We start from the raw sequence: 25,946 nt of genomic DNA on the forward strand, positions 1-25,946 counted from the left end.
ATACTACTCCCCCATCATAGGTTGGTCACCGGAAGTAGTAACTGCAGACTTCGAAAGAATTGAAAAAGAGTCAGTGAAAATGGATCTGGTACTAAATGAAGATAAGACGAGGTGGATGGTTTCAACTTCCAAAACACCTTATCCAACCAAACAGATAAAGAAAATAGAGAAAGATAGGAACCACAACTTTGAGATAGTCAGCAACTTTATCTACGTCGACACCGCCGTAACCGAAACTAATTACACCAGTTTTGAGATAAAGCGAAGAATAATACTAGCAAACAGATGCTACTTTGGATTTAGTAAGTAGTTTAGAAAAAAGGCCACCTCTCGACAGACGAAGATTACAATATACATGACACTGATACTACTACATTGTTATATAGTTCTGAGGCATGGATACTTGTGAGAGCAGATGCGGCAGTGCTTGGAGTATTAGAGAGAAGGATTCTTCGTAAAATACATGGAACAGTTTGCGTTAATGGAGAATATAGGCGTCGTATGAACCACGAGCTGCATGACGAGGATAACAATGTTACACGTATCAAAATACATCGGCTGCGTTGGTTAGCTGATTTTGTCAGAATGGATGAAGCTCAAGAAGTTTTTTGAAGGCAAACACGGTGGTACACGCAAAGATCAAGTAGTGGGAGACACCGCCAAACTTGGTGCCAGAGATCACAAAATGAGCGCAGAAGATCGAAGCGCTCTGAACGCTATTCTACGTTCGGCTAGTGGAAAAATTTTCTCTCATAGCCAATTAAAGTAAATAACTAATGTTATCTCCCTTAGAAATATTTGCAAAGTATACTCATCGTTTACGAACTGTCCCAGGACCATTCCTACGGTGTTAGAATGGTGGCAATTCGTCACCTCAAGCGACAAACCTTTATAAAAGTGAGAGGTTTTTTCCATGTAAGGGGACGAGAACTGGGACCGGTCCCTATCATCAAAGTACCTTTCCCATGACAGGTTTGGGACCTGTCCCATTTCTCGTACGGTATGTTCAAACTGTAATAACAATGGTTGACAAATGACAGCAATATTGCAAATTACCCAAAATCTAACGAACGTATATATGAAAGATAAATCTGAACCGAATGCGACCAAACTGTGTAGATATTATGGTAGTCGTGGAAAGATTGACAAGATTGGTTAATAAATGCGCTTGCAGTGGCTCTAGAAAAGAAAATCGAGCGATATACGTACATATGTGGCAGCTATATCTGAATCTGAACTGATTTCTATGAAATTCGCCAGTTATATTAAGAATTACAAGAATATCCATCCCACAAAATTTCGAGAAATCGGTGGGGTACTTTGGATACTCATCAACTCGGATATATTATACAATTTGTGTTTCTTTGTTTGTTTGTCGGTTTGTTTGTTTGCTTCGTATAGACTCAAAAGCGGCTGAACCGATTACCTTGAAATGTTCGCAGATTGTGTAGGTTGGTCAGGAAGGAAACATAGGCTATATAATTTTTTGATATCGGGAGGGAGTGGACCCTCCCCCTTACCCCAAAAGTACTACCCAAAAATAAAATTGGACCGATTGGGACAATATTGGATTCAAATGACAGGTTTTCAAGAGTAGAGTACGAATTTCATAATAAAAGCTGGGTCAACGTACCTTGGGGGCCACCCCAGCGATCATGACAATATGGGACTCAAATGAAAGGTATTCGGTAGTAGATGACGAATATGGTGAGGAAGTAGGAATAGGCTTTATAATTTATTGATAACGGAAGGGGGCGCACCCTCCCCCTTACCTCAAAAACGCCACCCATATCCGAAAGTGGTCCGGTGGGCACAATTAGGGTATCAAATGAAAGGTATTGGAGACCAGAAAACGAATATGGTATTAAAATTTGGGTCCAAATACCCAGCGGTCCCCCCAAACCCCAAAACTCCTCTCAATAGATGTATTCGAGGTTCATGTTAATATGGGATTCAAATGAAAAGTATTAGGCAGTAGATTACTACAATAATGGCATAAAACATGAGGTCCAAGTAATGGGAGGTCGCCCACACCCCAATGGGCATATTAGCCGACCATGGCAATATGAGACTCAAATAAATGGTATTAGGGAGTCGATTACGAATATGACATTAAAATTTGCGTTCAAGTCTAGGTGGCGCTTTTCCTTCTCAAAATACGTCAAATGGTTTATTTGACCCATTATGACAATGTGGGACTCAAATGAGAGGTATTTGCGGGTAAAAAACGAATTTGATATCCAATTTTGGGGCCAAGTTTTTTGGGGTACGCCCTAAAGCACCCCCTAAACTGAATTTCATTTCCGTTGGGAATAAAGAACGAATTTGATATCTATTTTCAGTAAATAGTGTCGGTGGGCGCCCCAGCCCCAAAACACCCTCCAAACGGTTCATATTTACCGGCCATGGCAATATGGGGCTCCAATTAAAGGGATTTGAAAGTGCAGCACTATTTTGACATCTATATTTGAGTCGAAATGTTTGAGGTGCCATCCCTCCCCTAATGAGAATATTTCCGTAAGGAAGAACATTACCACCAGGAAGGGGCAAATTCTCACACATCAATAAGTGCTTTCCGATTAAAGATTAAATTCTATGATAAGGACCTTTTTTACAGCCGAGTCCGAATGGCGGATTAAGCGACTTCTGTCGCCATCACTTTATTTGGAGGTACCACGATTGGAGTATGCATATGACATTTGACATAGGTTTTAATTTTCTCCATATTATTTCAATAGGGTTCCTTTGCAGGAGCCAATCTTAAAAGAGATGGTGAAAATATCTCTTCAAATCTATTGTGGCATGGAGCGTTGTCAGGAACTACATAAAGTTCTAATAACTGTGAGAAAACTGACTATACCCACTACACTTAAGAAATTGATAAATAGTGATAAATTCAATGGTTACTATATACTTTAACTCTAAAGTGGATGTTCTGGTATTTGCCTTATTGTCTGACTTTTAATTGAATAATTCTGAATTTCAATTGAAAATGCTTTTAATTTCAATTGAAATATTTTGAATTTCAAATGTTGTTGCAAAATTAATGTAGGCAGAAATTATTGATTATTTTTATTCAATTTCTGCAAATTTTGAAACCCACTTTATAATGATCCTTCTCGTATAATATTAATCTAAAAGAAACTGTAAAAATTGTCATAATTAAAAGCAGAAGTAAATCAATTGTTGTTCACAAGTATATAAAGATATCACAATAATGTTATTTATATTAGTATCTAAAACAAAATACTTGTACAATCATGAAGGACAGTTCTGAATACAGGTGTAGGTTAAATGTAGTATACAAATAATGTTAATAGCACATAATAATAAGACAGCCAAGAAAAAATCACAGTAGAATACCTTTTCGTCTCCAAATTGTTGTAGTCTGTATATGGTTTGATAGTTTCATGATCAGTTTGTTTATTTAACAAAATAATTGTTATTAATTGGATGTTATATTCATACCATACCACAAAATAGAGAAAGAAAGTCATAAGAGTTAGCATGTAATATAGCAGAAATTTTAAATACTAATATACTCAAACACATATAAAGAGGGAAATGAACATTATAATTTAAGAAAAGAAACGAATAAACTATTCAAAGACTTCTTTAGTAAGCATTTTCAAACTTAAGAAACTAAAATGTTTGTAGATAAATATTTGTTTCCATGAGAGGGACGTGCATAAATACAAAAACAGTACAGCACGCTCTTAATCTTTGTAATCACGCAATTCGTGTTCATGTAAATGGACTTGTAACGGGCACTATGAATGATGGATGTAGAAGGTATGCCAATTTTCTATTACAATTTACAACGTAAACGTGATTTGGCATAAAATTCATAAAATTAGAAACACATATGCCTTTTTAGAAACAAAGACATTGAAAGGTCTAGCAGAAGTAAATCTGGTTGCATTTATATCCATATATGATGTTCCTCAACTACTGTGAGTAATTCTAATTTGTTTTGGGTGAAATATGGACTTGAAGTCAATTTACGTTCTAAATTTTGACAATTCTGAAAGTTAAATGTAATAAATGTTTAAATACTGTTACAATTTTCGCTTCCCTTTATTCGCTTTTAAAATCTTTCTTCTATTCCAGAAATAACATAGCATTGAATGCGTGAGCGCAAATTGTGATATCATTTACATATATAAAATGGCTGAGAATAAATCGTGAATGAAATCTGAAGCTTTATAGAGATATGTCCGAGGCCTCTAGGCTAAAGAAAATTCTACCTTCCACATATATTACCGTGGGGTACATTAAGTATTGCCCGCCTAACTTTTTAATATCGGAGGAGCAAAGCTAATAAGGCGTATGCATCAGATTGCCTGCGCGATATGGCTAGAAGAACGCATACCCGACGATTGGAACCTCGGCACACTATGTCCCGTACACAAGATAGGTGACAAGACGGAATTTGCCAATAACAGTGTGGCTTAAGACCTGGTCAATCCACCGTGGACCAGATATTCACACTGCGCCAAATCCTGGAAAAGTACCGAGAAGGACAAATTAACACCTACCATGTTTTCGTTGACTACAAAGCCGCCTTCGACAGCTCTATACAAAGGTATTTTAAGCCATGTCTGAGTTTGGTATTCCATTGTCAGGTTAGTACTTGTCTTTCACGGTAAATAAATGACCTTAATGGCTTAAATAGAATAAGCGTCGATGAGCGTCGCGTTGAAAAATGTAAATCTGCAAACAAATGTTCAAAAAGCATCTCGCAAAAGTTAAATAATTTTTAGCTTTGACGACTAAAAACACTACTTCACGTGTGGCAACACAGAATGACGATCGCTTTCTATCGTCATATATAGTTCATGGTGCCATATAGTTCATGGGGTACTTAAGAAGGAATACATAAAGACTGTAGAGGCATCTCTTGTCAAACTTTTAGAAATTGCAAGGCAATCCTCTTGGATGCTTCATTGTATAAGGCATGCGGTTCTTTAGAAGACTTTGAAGCGCTGTAATCAGGCCTGATTTAAGTATTACTTACTAGTTTTCCCATTGGGATGATGCTGTGGTTCAATACTCCGCAAGATGCAAAGGATGATTTGTTTGCGCATCACAAACACACCGAAGACGATACCGTCTGATACAATGAATTCAATATTACACTTAATGCGTTTGGACAATGGAAGCCTTCTCTTTGTCATACGGGATCTACGGGCGCTATGTTGTCCTTGATACAACGCCTGATATCCCAAGCATACGGCAGACAATGTTCGCTATTATCAGCAGACTTTTTGAATTAATGTTAGCTAATTCTTCAAAATAACCTCCAAAGCATGACAGATATGGCATGACAGAATATTTGTTCCACTAGCCGAACGTAGAATAGCGTTCCAAGCGCCTCGATCTTCTGCGCTCATTCTAAAATCTCTGACACCAAGTTTCGAGGTGTCTCCCACAACTTGATCTTTCCATCGGGCTTTTGGTCTTCCCGGTTTGCGTGTACCACCGTGTTTGCCTTCAAAAGACTTCTTTGCTGAAGCTTCTTCATCCATTCTGACAACATGACCTAGCCAACGCAGCCGTTGTATTTTGATACGTATAACTATGCAATCGTCGTCATACAGCTCATACATCTCGTGGTTCATACGTCGCCTATATTCTCGTTGACGCAAACTGGTCCATATATTTTACGAAGAATCTTTCTCTCAAATACTCCAAGAACTGCCTCATCTGCTTTCACAAGTACCCATGCTTCAGAACCATATAACAGCACGGGTAGTATCAGTGTCTTGTATAGTGTAATCGTACTTTCCTCGCCATGTGCAAACGGATGCGAATCTTTGCTGCAACAGGGTAATGATCCGAATCTATATTGGCTCCACGGATCGATCGTACATCTAACACGCTGGATGAATGCCTTCCATCTATCACAACGTGATCAATTTGGTTTCTCGTGTTTTGATCGGGTGAAAGCCATGTGGCTTTGTGAATATTTTTATGTTGAAATCTGGTGCTACTAACTACCATGTTTTTTGCCGCGGCGAAATCTATCAGCCTCAACCCATTACTGGACGTTATATCGTGGAGGCTAAACTTCCCGACTGTTGGACCAAAAATGTCTTCCTTCCCTATTTTCGCATTTAAATCTCCCAGAACGATTTTAATATCATGGGCGGGGCAGCGGTCATATTCTCTCTCTAGGCGCTCGTAGAAAATATCCTTGGTCTGCTCGTCTTTGTCTTCCGTCGGGGCATGGACACAAATAAGGCTGAGGTTGAAGAATTTGGATTTTATCCGGATTGTGGCTAGCCTCTCATCCATCGGAGTAAAGCTGCAGACAAGGTGTTTCAGTCTCCGACTAACCACAAATCCGCAGCCAAATTCAGATCGCAAATCATGGCCCTTTTTTCGTTTGCGTGGGTCGTCAACGTTGGGGGTGTCCGTTTTTACTATTCCTTTGTCTCTCATAGTACTTCTCAGTTTTCCGGGGGCGGGTTACTGGCCCAGCGCCCCAACCGCATGGGTTTTGTGGGATTGCACATGTTTCCCTCGTCACTTGCTCCAAGATCCGACGCTCGCCGCCAGCCGCCCCTAACCTGGGAACAGACGCTGATGTTGACCATTGGTTATTTAAAGGCGCCATTTACTCGCCTTGTCATCTCGAGTATCAATGGCACTCAGTATTTAATTATGAGTCAGTGCCACCTGACTCCCCACTGAGACTCTTCTCTCGAAAATCGCTGACTGCTCGCGGCCGCATTTGCAGCTACTTCGCATAAAAACGGAGCTTTCCACCATCCGCAACCTGTGGACGCGCCCGGTAGCTTTCAGCTAAGCTTCCCGTGATAACGATGCGCACCACACAAGTCGGAGCTCAAAGTTCCAGCCTGTGTGGTGCTCATAGTTATCCCGTATCGACCGGGAAATGATATTCACGAATCAAGATTAAATTAACTTGGAATGATCTACCAATTTACGGTCGTTGGCTACATGTCCCCCATGTCAGGTCACTGTATGAGTGCAAAGCTGGCTGATAGACTAAGGGTTTTAAGTAACGATTCCTGCAGAAGTTGTGTGGACGTCGAGAACGAGGAAACTATAGGACATCTACCTGTTCTGTACGGACAAGAAGAAAAAGTTTCACTTTAGGTTCTCATCTCATTGAGTAATTGTCTAAACTAGCGAATGTGAATATTCCCAAGTTTTGGATTTTACGCCGATCTGACTCGTTCAATGGTAGAACCCAGAAGGCGATTTGCTTCACTATTCTTATGGCATCGCAATGGACGAAAATGTCTAAGTAAGTCTAATTGCAGACTGCCGCTAAAACCTTACCTAACCTTCGCTTTCCTTTCATAGGGTTTTTCAAAAACTTTCGTTTTTTGAGTTCTTTGGAAACATTAAGATAATATGGCAGTTAATATTTTTTTTTTACATGACATTACGTGCATAAAAATCCCTTTTTACTTTGAAGACTTGCAAAGAACACGATTTTCGCTCTAATTATCTATGAATATTCAAAAATTAATCCATTTTTGTAAGTTAGTTATTAAAACTTTTAATTGGCTGTATCTTCTAAACTATTCGAGAAATGGGGCTTAGTTCGTGACTACCTTCGAAAATTCAAAATATGGCCGAAAATCAACCAAAAGTCGAAATTTCACTACGGACACTTCAAATTGGCTGTCTCTTAAATTATGCGACCCAGAGAGAAGTGGACCTTAATTCGTGGATCACAAATCCATCAAAATCGAAATTTCGCTATGAAGGCTTTAAATTGGCTGTATCTCCTAAACTATGCTTCTAAGAAGGAGTCTTAATTCGTGACTCCCTCCGAAAATTTACAACAAATCCATTAAAAATTTAAATTTCACTATGAAAAACTCAAATTGGCTTTATCTCCTAAACTATGCCTCGAAGAGGGAAATGGGTCTTAATTCGGAACTCCCTCCAAAAATAAATAAGTTGACCACAAATCAATCAAAAATCCAAAATTCACTATGAAAACTTTAAATTGGTTGTATCTCCTAAAATATAATAAACCGATCTATATTACCAGAAACAGGAAGGAGGTAAAAAATTTAACCTTTGTATAGAAAGATCTAAGCAGAAGGATATGCAACTGGGAAGTGTAGATGACCGCAGCTTCTCCGATCATCGGTATATTAGTTTAAGCCTTGGAAAAAAAAACACCGCAGAAGTGGTCCTGGACAAAACAGAAGAAAGGTGGATTGGGATATAGGCATAATGGTCAAGGATAAAGTCATAATGGTGAAGCGGATCACGAAAGGCCCGGGACAAACAGCGGCCACCATGGTGGATCCAAGAACTGGTTGATCTAAGGAAGGATTGCAGAAAACTCTTCAACGGAGCTAAAGACACAAGGGCAGCATGATTTGGGCACCGCTTACTTACTAAATGATGCATTGAGGCAGGCTTGGTATATTTAGATCTAAAAAGATGGGTAAGCAGAGGAACACCTCAAGGATATATATTGTGTCCTCTACTTTGGAATATTATTGTCCCTAGAAGAAGAAGGGGTAAAAGTGGTCATGCATGCTGACGAGGTGGCTATTGCTATTGTTGCGTCATACACTGGGTACATAATTCAGTTGTCAGACCTATAATGCTATATAGTATTGTGGTCTGGTGGGCAGCGTTTTCGCACTGAGGACGACACCATCTGATACACTGAATTTAATACTACACCTAATGCCTTTGGACATTGTGGGGAGAAAAATTTTTGAGACCACTGCTGTGAAGCTAAAGGAGTTTTCTCTTTGGTCAAGTGGCGGCTGCGGACACTGTGTTATCCTTGATTCAACATCCGATGTTCCAGGCAGTGTGGATAACACCCTGCCTGAGCCACTTTTAGATAAAAAGTACTGTAACACTATTCCTGATAGAACCGATTGGAACTTCGATATCTCTGGTAAGTAACATAGACTTCTATACGGATGGTTCCAAACTAAATGACTTGGGGTGTACTCTGAAAAACTAGAAAAACCCGGTCATATCGCGGAGGTTACAAGTGGTGAAAATGCTAAGACATAATGTCATAGCGACAACTGGCATAAATATCTTCTCAGACAGCCAGGCAGTCATTAAATCCGTGGAGAACTTTTTTCTGAATTCAAAAACCACCATAGACAGTCGCACATCTCTCATCAAGATGGCTGAACAGTTCAAAAATCACCTGTTGTGGGTTCCGAGCCGCAAAGATATTCCAGTGAATTGTAAAGCGAACGAGCTAGCAAAACTAGGAACTGACTCACATATTCAAGGGGAACTGGAATCTATGGGTATGCCTCTGGCGACATGTAAACTAAGTCTTTAGGATCAGGCCCGAAGGGTAACGAATGATAGATGAGAACAGACGTCTCAGTCATTGTGTCCGTCATGACATGTCACTGTCTAATCGGAAAACATGCTGACAGACTGAAGATTGCCAGCCTGTGAGAACACAGAAGCTGTGAGAACATCGAAGAAGAAAAAACTATAGAACAGCATCAGTGTGTGTGTGTCGCGCACTGGCAGTCAGAAGGAGTTCCACTTTAGGTTCTCATTTCTTTGAGAACTTGTCTGATTTAGCGGATGTGAATATTCGCAAGTTATTGGGCTTTTTAAAGCGATCTGGATGGTTCAACGGTAGGAACTAGAAGGTATCATCCTTCTCCTGTTCTTTTGGTATCACAATGGACGAAAACGTCTAAGAGTCTCTGAAGGCAGACTGCCACGTTAACTTAATCGAACCTATCCTCTAAACAATGCGACGTAGAGGGAAATGGGCCTTTTCTCTTAACTCCCTCCAAAAATTTTAAAATTGTCCACAAATCCAACAAAAATCTATTTTTTACTATGAAAACTTTGAATTGGCTGTAGCTCTAAACTATGCATTCCAGAGGGAAATTGGCCTAAATTCGTGTCTCTTTCCAAAAATTCTAAATTTATTAGCTTACTTGGCAACATTCTTAGTTATCGGTAAAGTCCAAATTACATGAAATACTGAAGCACTGCATTGCTACAACTTAAGAGCGTGTGCAAGTTTCTAAATAATAAGGTTAAAACTTATAATTTTTTTTTTAAATTGATTAATAGCTCATATACTTTATTTTTACTTTAGCAGCAGCAGTAATAATCGCAAATATGAGGGAGATATTCGTAGAATTGACAAAGTTGAATTAGAATTATCTTTTGAACAAAAATAAAGTCAATGAGCCATTTAATTTTCAATGAAATTATATTTGTAATCTTAGAAACAAATTATTTTTGGCAACCCAATGATCTTACCTAGATAAGCCCTCCGTACCAATGGACAATGGACGTGTCTGTAATAAGAAAAACAACAGTTTTTTTTAATAATTGTTATGACATCTTAATTAATATATACCCTTTCAGTCTGTGTTGCCGTTGTAACGCATTCCCTATGTGCTTCAGCAGCTGGCTCACCAAACTTTTGTTGTGGAGTTAGTTTGTGTTTTTCTGCTTCCAATTGTTCAATGCGATTTTTCTGCAGACGTATTGTGCGATCACGATCATCAACTTGACCCTGCATTGTTAGTTTTTGTTTTGGTAGAATTGACGATCGACGGTGAATGAAGAATGTCCGCGCAAACAATGTGCAATAAAAAAAAAAATAATTATTAAAATTATAATTTTATCTTGGAAAATTAACAAAAATTTAATTTTTAAAATACAGAGTGAAAAAAGGAAATTAAAATGCTATAGGTATATTCACAAATATTGATTTGAATATGAACAAAATCAAAACGTTGGTTGAAAAAAAAATTTTAAATACATCTTGCTCTATGGCTCTTATTATGATATTAGTTTTCTCTGTCCATGATATGGAAACAATTCATAAAATTGACTTATACTTTATAAACCCTATTACCGACTACAGGTTGTAAAAGCTTCGTTAATTTGTTTGTAACACCCTAAAAGAGATTACATAGTCCCACATTTTAGTATACGTAATGACTTATAATATGGAAAAACTTCATTAATCAAGTAAGCATTATACATACATATATATATCAGGTTGTCTGACATTTTTTTTTTTTTTTTGTGTACAAAGTACAGGTCACATCTTCTATTGGATTTTCTTGAAATTTGACACAGGTAACTTTTGGGGCCTAAGACGATTACTATGAATATAAATACTAAATGATGTTTGTTTCTCACACTAGCACGCATACAGAGTTCCACTTAAGGTTCTCATAGCTTTGAAAACTTAGTTGAATGTCAACATCCGTGCTCTGGTTGATTTAACAGTAAAATTCCTTTATCCTTTTTGAGCTCCTGTGCTACCATAATAGACTAAAATGTCTGTATTTGTCAAATTTCAAAGTGCCGTTATAATATAAACTTTAATGTTATGTTTTATTGAATATAATATTTCATACATAATCACATAGGTAATTCGTAAGTTGTGTACACAATGCCGCGAGATTTCAGTTAGAGAATTAATGGTAACTCATCTCTTAACAAAAGCCTCCTGCCCTTCTACGACCTTTAATATCAGAGTTTTAATTCTGGCAAAAACATAAATGAAAAGCTTTAGCTTTCCTTTTACCAGTACTGGCGACATCGAGCAGTCCTTTATGAACATTTGTTGAAATAATTCTGAAAACATCAGGAGCTATATACAGATGTAGACAAAACAATTGTTTTTATGTAAAAAATCATAACTTAAATTTTCAATATTATATTTTTCTGAGTGCAACATTCAGTAACATTTATTACGTACATAATATTAAAAAAAAAATAATTAAAAGTATTTCGAGATAAAAACCTCCTATTAAATGCTGCAATTTAACTTATAGAAATAATTAAATGTGAGACTAATACTGATTTTGATCGTAAAGTGGTCTAGTAAAACCACATCATGAATTTAGAATGAGAAAACAGATAAACAAATTAATTAAATATAGTAGCATTAATGAATTCGTTGGTCTCATTACCATTTTAAAAGTTGATGGTCCAAAACATATTTTTTATCTGCTTGCATTTTTTGTGTTTGAAGCAATTCAGTAAAACTGAAAAATTAACAAACAAAATATCTAGTCGAAACCTGCTATAGGAACTTGATGGAAAGTACCATATATTTTTGGTGTTATTCAATGCAATTGAATTCGCTCAAGTGAAAATACCACTGTACTGAAAAAGTTTTCACACCACACATAGGAAACTATCTGGAATTTTTTAAATTTCCTTCGTAAACACATATTTTGATATATCTGACTTTTCTACTGAGCATTGCCGATTTTTAACTCGAGTTATTTCATACATAAATAGTATAATGACGTGAAAATTAGCTTGCATTTGTTCTTATACAGTAGTTTTGACTTACATACATATGGCATCAAAGCTTAATTCGCACATATCTTCAATATGTCTAACGACCAAAAAGAGACAGTTATCCGGTTCCTATTCTGCCACAAAATTGGCACTTAAGAATAATACATCGTCACATTTTTATTCCCTCCACCATAGGATGGTGGTTTACTTATTTCGTACTTCCCTTTATAACTCCTCGAAATATTCGTCTAAGACCCCATAAAGTATATATTCTTCATAGTCATGACATTCAAATTCGATTTTGCCATGCCCGTCCGTATGTCGAAAGTATTCTAACTTTCGAGGGAGTAAGGCTAGGCGTGAAATTTAGCAAAAATACTTCTTATCAGTGTAGGTTGGTTGGGACTGTAAATGGGCCATATCGGTTTATAACCTGATATAGCTGCCATATAAACTGATCTGGGATTTAGACTTATTGAGCCACTTGAGGGCACAATTCTTATCCGATTTGGCTGAGTGGCGAAGTGTTTTGTTATGACTTCCAACAACTGTGCTAAGTATGGTTCAAATCGGTACATAACCTGATACTGCTGCCATATAAACCAATCTAGCATCTTGATTTCTTATGCCTCTAGAGGGCGCAATTCTTATCCGACTTGGCTGAAATATTGCATGAATTGTTTTGTTATGACCTCCAGCGATCGTGCGAAGCATGGCTTAAATCGGAACATAACCCGATATAGATGACATATAAACCGATCTGGGATCTTAACTTCATAGGCCTCCAGAGGGCGCAATTCTAATCCGATTTGCTGAAATTTTGCACGAATTGTTTGGATCTTGGATCTTGACTATTGAGCCACTAGAGAGCCCAATTCTCATCCGATTTGGCAAGAATTGTGCATGAAGTGTTTTGTTATAACATTCATAAACAGTGCTAAGTATGGTTCAAATCGGTACATAACCTGATATAGCTGTCATATAAACCGATCTAGGATCTTGACTTCTTAAGCCTTGTGCCCGCCAGCAATTATTATTCGATTTGGCCTAATTTTTTTACAACGGCTTGTCCCATGACCTTCGACATACGTGTTCAATGTGGTTTGATTAGATCTATAGCCTGATACAGCTCCCATATAGACCGATTTCCCGATTATGCTTCTTGAGCCACTGCAAGGCGCAATTCTTATCCGAATGGACTGAAATATAACCCAATGACTTCTACTATGGTCTTCAACATTCAAATCATTTATAGCCCGAATCGGACTATATGGAAGCCGCAAGTCCGATTTGGCTGATACTTTGAGGATAGTGTTATGACTTCTAACAATTGTGCCAAGTACGGCCCAAATCAGTCAAAAACCTGATATAGCTCCCATATAAACCGATCTCCCGATTTGACATCTTGAGCACTTACAAGCCGCAATTTTTGTCCGATTTGCCTAAAATTTGCATGTAGTCTTTAATTATGACTTCCAACAACTGTGTCATGTTCGGCCAAAATCAGTCTATAACCTGATATAGCTCCCATATAAGCTGGTCTCTCGATCATCCTTGTTCGGTTTCTAGAAGCTGTAATTTATGCTGGTTTGACTGAAGTTTGGTATGTATAGATTAAAATGATGCCCTACAACTTAATTTATTTTGTATACATTTTAAGCTGAATCCATGGTGGTGGAACTTAGCACGCTTTTACTTGTTGTTTTGTATTTTTTGAGGCTTGTAAATTAAAAAATTTAATGGAAATCAAAATTTTTTCCAAATATTGTTGGTCGTTAAACGAAATTGGCATTGAAACGATTGGTCGTTAAAAAAGTAATTTGTATAGAAAATTGTGAAGAAATTCACATTTTCTAATTGTTCGCAGAAATATAAAATTCGCGCTCACACGATTGGAAGATTAACTAAAACTACTGTATCGCTTAACTAGAACATAATTTCACTTATTTGAACTATGCTTAACCGAAAACTACGGATAAGTGAAACCAAATTAATGTATTTTTAGCCCCTCACTTATCCGGTTTCGACTGCAAATATCTAGCTATTGGAAGATATGGTGTATACAATAGGATAACATAGATATATGCAATGACTTTGCATAAGAGATTTTACATTGTCATAAAGTAATAAATGCGTATAATTAAAATTTTCATTGATCATTTGTTTTTTTTATCCTCCACCATAGGGTGGAGTATACTAACTTGGAGCTGTTACAAACGAAATATCGAAATGATATTTTAAGCCGTTTTAGCCAGGGCGGCGGAGTCGAGGAATTTTGACTAGACTCCGACTCTTTAATTTAAATTTTTTTTAGTAGTTGAAAGAAATTCTTCAACCGTACAACAAGTCGTCAGACTAACAAATTAGGAGAAGAGGGATAAACCAGAGGGTAAAGGTGGTGTTTTCTATTCGGATTCATACAGCGACAGTGTTAATGAAAGAGTTATCGCAGCCAAATCGGTCCCAAGTGGAGGATCTGATTAAATAAACGGAAAGCATGTTAGGACACTTGGGAAAGCAAAACCAAGGTTTGGTCGTAGAGAAGTGGAAGGTCTTAAACTGGGAGGAGAAGGATGAAGGAACTCATGCATACCTAAGACAAGGAAGGTCAGTGGAGACTGCACTGCACGAGGTTGTGTATAAAATAGAAGAATCCTTCGATGCCAAGACGTACACACTGATGGTATGCATTGACATCGAGGGGGCTTTTAACAATGTTCGGTCTGACACACTGATCCAATCTTTAGACCAGTATCGGATGGACCCGTGGATAAATTGTGTGATCCTTGACATAAATATAAGGAACAAAGTGGCACAGGGCACGCCACAGGTTGGCATTTTATCGCCACTCCTATGGGTGACCACCATAAATGACCTATTACGGATGCTGACTGAGGAGGGATTTGAACCGGTCTACTACGCAGACGATGTTATAATACTTCTACGGACTCACCATGTTTTTTCAATTGACCGATTTCGATATCTGACAAGGTCAAATACTTAGGAGTGATCTTGGATATGAATCTTAATTGGAAGTTTCACATTCAGGAGCCTACTGAGAAGGCTCACAGATTTTTGGCACTATATAGACCGGCTGTAGACTCGAAATGGGGCCTGAATCCGAGGAAGCGCGATTAGGCCACTACTTACTTACACCTCAGTAGTTTGGTGGACTGCATACAACAGGTTCAGAGAACATGTTGTCTTGGCATAGGCGGAGCGATGAGCACCACGTCCACTAGGCACTGGAGATTATTCTAGATATCCGACCCATATACATAGAGATTAAGTGTGATGGGGACACTGGGGCTTTGAGATTTAAGGCGATGGGATAATGGATTGAAGATAGGAGCAGCTCATACCATCGCGGTATAATTGAAGCGATGATAGGAAACCTGAAAGGACTGGAGGAGGTTTCTGATCGGATTCCTGACAAGACACTTGAGGTCGAGTGTACTGCTGCCAGCGGCACAGTCTTGGATTGATGGAACTTTAGTATTGCCATCTGGAAGATCATGTTACACGAATGGATCAAATCTAGTGGACAGAGTGGGTCTGGGGGTCTATATTGAAAACCCAGGGACTGAGATCTGTTTTAGACGGTCTGACCATAAAACGGTTCTGCAGGCGGAGATCAGGGTGATCATGGAATGCGTGAGATGGTGTGGACGGTAGGATCACGACCAGTCTTGTTAGAAACAACAGCTCCTCCGAGGATGGCAAAATCAGTATCGTTAGAGTGTCGGGCCATAACAGAGTATGGGGGAATGAAAAGGCAGACGATTTGGCAATGAAGGCCAGAGGACTGCCGTCAATAAACATGGTTAACCCGAAGCCTTTCGAGTCGACGCAGTCCAAGTTAAGGGCGTGGGCGACGAATGCCCATTCAGCATTGTGTGAACAGAGAAACGGTCGGTAGGACAGCTAAAATCCTATGAGGGGATCCAGATCGTAAGAAGGCGAGGTTATAACTGAATGGAAGTAAGGAGGTCAGTATAGCTTTCAGTATCACTACGGGACACATAGGACTACGAGTTCACTTATGAAAAATCGGCGCGGCTAGAGATAGGATGCGTAGGGCATGCGGAGAAGATGATGAGACGTTGGAGCATTTTCTATGTCATTGCCCAGCTTTCGCGGCTAACAGATACTTAGGTGGGGACATATTACCAGACATGAGCCAACTTATTGGAGTAGTATGGAAAACAATTAAAGATTTTGTTAGTAGCACGGAATTCCTAACATAGATTTTCCTTTTCGAGGTTAATATTTTAGTATTTAAATATTTTAGTATTTAGTATTCTTGGATATAATTCTACCCATTCGTCGATAATAGGTTATGTCAGCCTACCCATATTCGTCGGTCCATTAAACAGATAGCCGAAATTACGATAGCATTCGAACGAATGAGGCTATCTGCATGAAATTTTTGATAGATACCTCTTTTTGATGTAGGTCATTGGCTGTTGCAAATGGGTCCTTAGGTTCAGATTGATTTCAGTTTAAAATTCAAAGAAAAAAGGTAGAATACTTAAAAATTTCAAACTTTCAAACTGTTAAAAAATTGAGCTTATTCATAAAACGGTTGCAATATATTAATATTTTTATACCCTACACCACTACCGTGGTACAAGCAAGGGAGATTGAACGTCCGTCTGTCTTCTTTTTTTGAAATTAGAAAAATCGGTTCAGATAGTGAAACACCTCCCCTGTGTATGTGTCGCCCGATTTTCACTTCTTGAGCCTTTGCAAGAGCATTTATCAACCGAACTTGTAAAAATTTTGCACAACTATTTCCTCAATGACTCCTAAAATATGTACTTATTTCGGTCTTAATTCTATTTAGAAACAAGATTTTAATAAAAAATTTTCCAAAAACAATTTTTCAATGCAATTTTTCTTAACAGAAAAATTCAATTATTTTTGCCAGAACATACAATTTTAATGAATTTCTTTCCAAACACAACATAATAAGGATATTTTTCCAAACAAAAAATTTTAATGACATTGCAAGTTTCTTTAAAGACAACAATAAGATTTTCTCTAAAAACAATATTTTGATAAAAGTTTCTCTAAGAAAAATTTCCCTGAAATTTTTGCTGTTTTATTTTTTAATTTTGCTGTTTTTAAATTTAAGCTCGGGGTCTTTCTATGGGGTTGCCCAAAAAGTAATTGCGGATTTTTCATATAGTCGGCGTTGACAAATTTTTCACAGCTTGTGACTCTGTAATTGCATTCTTTCTTCTGTCAGTTATCAGCTGTTACTTTTAGCTTGCTTTAGGAAAAAGTATAAAAAAAGTATATTTGATTAAAGTTCATTCTAAGTTTTATTAAAAATGCATTTACTTTCTTTTAAAAAATCCCCAATTACTTTTTGGGCAACCCAATACTTGTATGCTCTCCACCATAGTATGGGAGTATACTAATTTCGTCATACCGTTTGTGATACGTCGAAATATTGATTTGAGACCCCATAAAGTAAATATATTATTCATTGTATTGGCATTGTCATGAGTCCATTTAGCCATTTTAGTTCGTCTGTCTGTCCGTTAGTATAGGTCGGTTGTTTTATAAGTGCAGATCAGTTGGATCATTGTAAATGGCCCATGTCTGTCCATGTTTTGGTATTGCTGTCATATAAACCGATATCGAACCTTGACTTCTTGAGCTTCTATGACCTCCAATATGTGCTAAGTATGGCCTTAATCGGTCCAAAACCTAAAATACCTTCAATAGAAACCGACCTCCCGATTTAATTTCTTGAGCCCCAAGAAAAAAAAAATAAAAATCGTCTTCAATTACGAAATTAATTGATCCAATAAATTTTTTAATTGAAACTGCTTTAATCACGAAAATTATGATATCGTTACCGTTTTTAAAGGAGTAATTGAAAAATTTTTAATTAAAAAAGTTGCGTATTCAATTAAAAAATAATTGATAATTTGAAGTTTTCAATTAACTTTTTAATTGATCCAATTAAAAAAATTATTGAAATCTTTTTCAACTTCCAATTAATTTTTTAATTGAAAAATTGCAAAATTTTCAATCATGACTGTAATTGAATAAAAAATCATATTCAATTAGAAAAATGATTGAATCAATTAATTATTTATGCAATTTGTTTGCAACGCTAAGAAGGAGACGAGGTAGACCCATTAATAAGCATACCGATCGGCTTAGAATCATTTCCAGATTCGATTTACATAGCTATGTTCGTCTGTCTGTCTGTCCATGTATTCTTGTAATCAAGATATAGGTCGCATTTGTAGTCCGATTTTCACAAAAAAAAATCGGTCCGGATTTAGATATTGCTCCCATATATATGTGCCCTTTTAAAGCTGTAGAAGCCAATTTTGATCCAATCCTTACATATCTTTCATCCGATATGCCCTTTTAAAGCTGTGAGAGCCACAATTTTGGTCCGATTTTTATTAAAATTGGCACGAAGTGCTTTTTTTGACGTCCAAATAAGTGTGCAAAATTCTATCGGAAGCGAATCAGATTTATATATAGCTCCCATATATATCATTCAAAGTGCTTTTAAAGTTGTAGTAGCCACAATTTTGGTCCCATCCTTACAAAATTTTGAAGGTGATGTTTTATTTGACGTCGCACTACATGCAAAAAATGTCATCAAAATCGAACCAGATTTAGAAAAGTTCCAATTTTGGTCTGATCTCTACAAAATTGTTCATGTTTGACTTCCCAATACGTGTGCAATTACATCAAAAAAGAACCAGATTTAGATAAAACTCCCATATATAAAGGGTGATTTTTTTGAGGTTAGGATTTTCATGCATTAGTATTTGACAGATCACGTGGGATTTCAGACATGGTGTCAAAGAGAAAGATGCTCAGTATGCTTTGACATTTCATCATGAATAGACTTACTAACGAGCAACGCTTGCAAATCATTGAATTTTATTACCAAAATCAGTGTTCGGTTCGAAATGTGTTCAAATTTTGACAAATTTTGTTCAGCGATGAGGCTCATTTCTGGTTGAATGGCTACGTAAATAAGCAAAATTGCCGCATTTGGAGTGAAGAGCAACCAGAAGCCGTTCAAGAACTGCACATGCATCCCGAAAAATGCACTGTTTGGTGTGCTTTGTACGCTGGTGGAATCATTGGACCCTATTTTTTCAAAGATGCTGTTGGACGCAACGTTACGGTGAATGAACACATTTCGAACCGAACACTGATTTTGGTAATAAAATTCAATGATTTGCAAGCGTTGCTCGTTAGTAAGTCTATTCATGATGAAATGTCAAAGCATACTGAGCATCTTTCTCTTTGACACCATGTCTGAAATCCCACGTGATCTGTCAAATACTAATGCATGAAAATCCTAACCTCAAAAAAATCACCCTTTATATTTTATGCGTTTCGACTTTTAAGGCTGTAGAAACCACAATTTTCGTACCACCGTAAAAAAATCGTAGAAGTTTCGATTCGATATTTCAATGGGTATGCAAAATTGAAGTCTGACTAAATTTGGATGTTAGTGCTATATATTAAAAGTATTACATAGACTCGGTGGTGTAGGGTATTATATAGTCCTCCCCGACCGACTTTTGCCTTTCCTTACTGGTTTTTTAATTGAAAACGAATTTATTTATAAGTGAAAAGTTTTTGGTATACGTAGTAATATTCATATTTAGAACTTATCTCTAATATTGGGCGTCAAAAAAACGCCCAATATTGCAGAGATCTGTCCAAAATTGTGGCTTCAACTGCCTTAATAGTCAATTACGGATGAAATGTATATATATAATGGAACGTAATGGAACGTCAATAAAACGTCTCATGCAAAATTTGGTAAAGATCGGACCAAAATTGTGGCTGCTAAAGCCTTAAGACTCCCTTGGCCTTAAAAAAAATATATTAAATTTTGCCATCTCGTGATAAATTTTGTAAAGATCGGACCACCACCACTGTGGTACAGAGTATTATAGATTTGTGCACTTGTTTGCAACGCTAAGAAGGAGAAGAGCTAGACCCATAGATAAGTATACGGATCGGCTTAGAATCACTTCCTGAAATAGCTATGTCTGTCTGTCTGTCCATGTATTCTTGTAATCAAGTCGCATTTGTTGTCCGATTTTCACAAAATTTTGCATAAATGACTTTTTTGGTCTAAGGACAAACGCTATTGATTTTGAAAAAAGCGGTCCAGATTTCGATATTGCTCCCATATACATCTTTCATCCGATGTGCCCTTTTAAAGCTGTAGAAGTCACAATTTTGGTCGGATCCTTACAAAATTTGGCAAGTGATTTTTAAACGACCCAAAATGCTCGCAAAATTGTATTGAAATTGGTCCAGATTTAGATATAACTCCCATATATACATTTCATACGATATGCCCTTTTATAACTCTAGGAGCCGCAATTTTAATGCGATCTCTTGGCATGAAATGTTTCATGTGAATTCCCAATATGTGTGCAAAATTTCATCTAAATCGGTACAGATTTAGATATAGCTTCCATATATAACATTCGTCCGATTTGACCTATAACAAAGGTCAAAGTAGGGACGTTGCAAAAACACAAAGTGTTTTTTGTAACATCCCAATATGTGTGCAAATTTTAATCATAATCGGATCAGATTTATATATAGCTCCTTTGTATATCTTTCATCCGATATGCTCTTCTGTAGTAGCCACAATTTTGGTCCCATCCTTACAAAATTTGACATGAAGCGTTTTATTCAACGTCCTCATATGTGTGCAAAGTTTCATACAAATCGGTCCAGATTTAAATATAGCTCCCATATATATTTTTCATCTGATATGGCCTTTTAAGGCTATAAAGCCACAATTTTGGTCCGATCTCTACAAAAATTTTCATGAGATGGTTTAATTGACATCCCAATACGTGTGCAAAATTTCATCAAAATCGCTTTAGATAAAACTACCATATATATCTTTCCATATATATTTCGATTTTTAAGGCTGTAGAAGCCTCAATTTTCGTACCATCGTAAAAAAATCGTATAAGGTTGTATTCGATATTTCAATAGGTATGCTAAGTTAAAGTCTGACTAAATTTGGATATAAGTGCTACCTATTAAAAGTATTACGTATACTCAGTGGTGTAGGGTATAATATAGTCGGCTCCGCCCGACTTTTGCCTTTCCTTACTGGTTTTAATTGCTAATAATTGTAATAATTTTCAAGTTAAACTAACTTTAAGTAATCTTATTTCCTGGATTGATAATATCTAGACATCATTGTTTCCATATTATGAATAATCTGAATATCATTGTTTCCACATGATAAAAAAAAACGTTTTTCCTGCAGACATAAGATCAATTCGTTGTTTAAAAAAATATTTTCAAAAAATTTTATTTTTAACTTTGTATTACGAGAAGCACATAAACACTATTAAATACAAAACATATTAAAATGCAAAAAAATAACATGAACGCTTTTTCAATACAGCATGGAGAATGAAATTAGTCACGATAATAAACAAAAAATCAAATACATATGTAGTTGGTAAATATTTCACAAGCTAAGATATTGAAAGAACATGCTTTTTAAAGCCATCCATCCCATGTTTCGTTCATTTGAAAGTGTGTTTTTTTTCGTTTTATTGGAAATGTTGGTGAAGTGAACTGGATTTCGTGTGAATTATAAATACTAGAAACATACATATGGGCTATTCCATGTCAAACCGAACCAAAAATTAATATCTTTTTACTAAGATCATATACAAATTGGGAGGTAATGAATGGAGTCTATGCTTAAATATTAACATACGTGGAAAGTGTCAGTAGGGAATGCGGGCGACGCCAGATCTCAGAGTGGAGAGAAACAATTTATGGTCGGTGCTATGTTAGTTTTTCACAATGTTTTTCGCGATTACTACAAAAATCACAATGATAACATAATACTGTTAATAAAAATTTTTCGTAAGTAATGAGCCATTTGTTCATGTACTTAATGAAATCCGCAAAGTTTACTTGCTTCAAAATCTCTTATCTTAAGCAAGTAATCGCGAAAAGTGAACATAGTATCAGCCTTTAACCGTATAACCGTTCGGATTCTTAATGTAACTTTAAAACACAAACATAAAAAAAATTAGGGGTTCGATTTCAGGTATCTTTGGTCGATGTATTTCGACTCTGGTGTCCTTGTTAACACATCGGAGGTGAAATAGGTAGACTTGGTCTCTTTGGGTGGACATGGGGACTAACTGAAAAAACCACAACTAGTTTAGCTCCAAATTCAAATTTCTGTCTAATCGCTGTCATTACTTTTATTTGTCACAGTTGAAAACGCATGTTTTTCGCGGTTACCTTTTTTTTAACACTACAAAAATTTCAATGATAATATAATACTTTTATTAAAATTGTTTAATTATTATTGGGAGAAAGTCCCACTGAATGAAATCGGCAATTTATTTAGCTTCGAAATCTATAATCTAAAAAAAACTAATCATGATAATATTCGCAAAAAGCGAACAAAGTACCAGCTTTGACTGAAAAGTGTAATCAAATAGAAGATTCAGAAAAACATGTGGCCTATGTTTAATGTAGAGAGTCAAATGTATTGAATTTTGTATCTATCTAATTTCAACGAATTTGGGGAATAACTGGCGTCACGAAATAAAATCGAAACAAAAATTTATAAGGAGTCAATATGGTACGATATTTTTTTTTTTGAATTTTTAAATAAAACTTGAATTTTATAAAAGTTTTAAGCTTTAAAGACCATAGCATAATTTTAATAGGCAAAACTTGCCAACATAATAATTGCGGGTTACAAAACAATGTTTAGGTATATTGAAAAAGGAAGAACAAAATGAATGACTTTCTCTTTCGCTCTTTATTCTGAAAGTGAATATAAAAGGGTGAATCGAGTTCCACATTCCTCAACCTTTGTATGTGAAGTATATTCTAGATGGTCTGCACAATGATTACATTTGATGTTATCTTTGTAAATTGCAATTCATTATCAGTGAAAGTTTTATGGTTTGACATGTATGTATATATGATGTTTATTCCAAAATAATATTACTAAGTTATATAAATTTGTATAAGTACTATAGTTTGGTAGGCAGGACTCTGAGAGGTTTGTTTACGTTTGCGAGTTTTAATTGCATTTGATATTTTGAAGAGTTACCTTTCAAAACATAAAACATAAAAAGTTTCAACTGCAACTAAATTTTTTTTTTTTTTAATTTTTTAATACATCTTTAATTGACTTTTTAGTTTTTATTTTTGTTTATAGAATAGGTTTATTGATTAGTTGTGTTATTTTTTTATTCGGACTTTTATAAGTTTAATGAAATCAATAAACAACATCAACTTAGGTGATTGCAATCCAAATAAAGCAATGAAACTAAATATCAAGTAACGTGCAAATACCTGAAGGTAAACCACCTGTCTTCGTAGATCAGAGAGTTCCTGCACAGGATCATCCGTGGTTGATGACGTCAAGCTGGCCAAATCAATGTCATCAAATAATTTACTGTCTAGGCCACAGGATGTGAAAAGTTGTCCATTATCATTCTCGAATGGATTAAGAGTTTCGGTCTGAAAATAAAACAAATTAATTAAAATTAATATACGTATTCTAGGGTTATACTTCCGAGCTCTTAATTAGTATATACTTTTAGGATAAGACATCAACATTTTATGATTTTAATACATGAAAAAACAATATAAGCTATATATGGTTATTGTCAGGCGCAGGCCAAACTCAGCACAAGTAAAAGCGTGCTTAATTCGGCAGGCCGAATCTTGGGACTCCACTGCCATGGATTCTGCTAAAAATTTATACAAAATAAATTTATTGAGATTCCATTGCAGGATATTGTCCGGCAAAAAACATTTAAAAGTCACCAAAGAGTGTGTTGTTGAGTAGTTTCCTGCATCGCGATTTCATTAGCGAAATGGATGAATGGAGATGTCAAATGGATGAATAAGGGAGAAAGATTTGATTTGTTTTCTATTGCGCTTATAAAACAAGCCGACTTAAAGAGCCCTGTTCAAATTCAGATGTGTGCCCTACAACGTACTCTAGATGGTATCGTTGTAAAGCACCATGATTCATATATGGTCCGACTTGGCTAATTCAAGAACTTAACCTATAAATGGAAAAAATATTTACATGTGCCAAATTTCAGCTCATATCCCAATTGCTGTAGCGTAATTACAACAAACAGACGGACAGACACACGGACATCATTTTATCATCTTAGAATTTAAGGACGATGAAGAATATATAAATGTTTTGTTGGGTTGATAATGGATATTTCGATGTGCTGCAAATATTTACCCCCCATCTTATGGTGTTGGCATTAAAAATAAAATTCTCAAAAAACTCTACCAAAATTGAATCTATCAGACTAAAACCTTAAAATTAATAGTAAATCCTACCAAATTTGGTAGAAAAAACCCAAAACGGCAAGGTTGATTGCATTCCTCTCCATACATTTTTATAATTCTCTCGATGAATGAAAGTTAATTTATCCGACTAACAAATTGAAGTGTTTAAAACAACACATTATATCAAAATAAATAGTAAATATTTCCTTTCATGTGTAGCGTTTAAGCAGGAAAGCGTGCTAAGTTCGGTAGGGCCGAATTTTGGGAACCAACCACCATGGATTCTGCTATAATATAGGAGCTATATCTCGTTATGGACCGAATTGGACCTTACTTGGCGCAGTTGTTGAGAGTCATAACAGAACACTTAACGCAAAATTTCAGCCAAATCGAATAAAAATTGCGGCTTGTAAAGGCTCAAGAAATCAGATCGGGAGATCGGTTTATATTTGGACCGTACTTCGCACAGTTGCTGGAAGTCATAACAGAACTCTATGTGCACAATTCCAGCTAAATCGGAAAAAAATTGCGGCTTCCATTAAATCAAGAAGTCAAATTGGGAGATCGATTTGCATGGGAGCTATATCAGGCAGACCGATTTGAACCGCACAGTTATTGAAAGTCATATAAGAACACTATGTGCAAAATTTCAGCCAAATCGGTCGAAAATTGCGGCTTGCAGGGCCTCAAGAAGTCAAATCGGGAGATCGGTTTATATGGGAGCTATATCGAAATCTGAACCGATATGGTCCATTTGCAATCTCCAATGACCTATAAAAATCAATTTGTGTTTGTTTGTTTGTTTGTGTGTTCCTTGTAGACTCAGAAACGGATGAACCGATTTTCTTAAAATGTTCACAGATGGTGCATAATGTGCCCGTGGTGCAAAAAGGGTACTAAATTTTTTGATATATGAAGAGGGTGGGAGGGCGAACCCTCCCCCTTACCATAATTTTCAGAAACACCAGATTTCGGAGATGGGTGGTGCGATTTAAGCGAAATTTTGTGTGCTCTCATATAGTACCCTAAAAATAACAAGTAAAAGCGTGCTAAGTTCGGCCGGGCCGAATCTTATATACCCTCCACCATGGATCGCATTTGTCGAGTTCTTTTCCCGGCATCTCTTCTTATGCAAAAAAAAAAGGATATAAGAAAAGATTGCTCTGCTATTAGAGCGAGACATGGAGACCTGTGTAAAATGTCTGCCAATTCGAATAAGAATTGCGCTCTTTGTGAGCTCAAAAAGTAAAATATGGAGATCGATTTATATGGGAGCTGTATCGGGCTATGGACCGATTCAGACCATAATAAACACGTATGTTGATGGTCATGAA

General features: G+C 36.5%; 1 protein-coding gene and 1 long non-coding RNA gene across 17 annotated transcripts in view; one reads left to right on the forward strand and one right to left on the reverse strand.

Annotated features, from left to right (window-relative positions):
• The window catches only part of LOC106089084 (serine-rich adhesin for platelets), a 312,770-nt gene that overhangs the window by 2,950 nt on the left and 283,874 nt on the right, over positions 1-25,946 (reverse strand). For 4 of the 9 annotated variants that reach the window (XM_059360422.1, XM_059360420.1, XM_059360421.1 and 1 more), the window contains 3 exons: positions 23,650-23,817; positions 10,367-10,525; positions 10,267-10,304 (listed from right to left, as the gene is read on the reverse strand). In XM_059360422.1, the coding sequence (XP_059216405.1) occupies positions 10,267-10,304; positions 10,367-10,525; positions 23,650-23,817 (365 nt within the window). Of the gene's footprint in view, positions 1-3,201; positions 3,389-10,266; positions 10,305-10,366; positions 10,526-23,649; positions 23,818-25,946 lie in introns of those variants that run through there. The other 5 variants (XM_059360427.1, XM_059360426.1, XM_059360425.1 and 2 more) reach the window with 4 other exon arrangements.
• Positions 3,952-25,946, forward strand: part of LOC106094598 (uncharacterized) — a 249,126-nt gene continuing 227,131 nt past the window's right edge. For 3 of the 8 annotated variants that reach the window (XR_009396455.1, XR_009396456.1, XR_009396459.1), the window contains exons 1-2: positions 3,952-4,037; positions 4,111-4,625. This is a non-coding gene — a long non-coding RNA (uncharacterized LOC106094598). Of the gene's footprint in view, positions 4,038-4,110; positions 4,713-14,281; positions 14,429-25,946 lie in introns of those variants that run through there. The other 5 variants (XR_009396457.1, XR_009396461.1, XR_009396460.1 and 2 more) reach the window with 3 other exon arrangements.

The sequence above is a fragment of the Stomoxys calcitrans genome, chromosome 1 (genome assembly GCF_963082655.1).
Source record: "Stomoxys calcitrans chromosome 1, idStoCalc2.1, whole genome shotgun sequence".
NCBI classification, from domain to species: Eukaryota; Metazoa; Arthropoda; class Insecta; order Diptera; family Muscidae; genus Stomoxys; species Stomoxys calcitrans.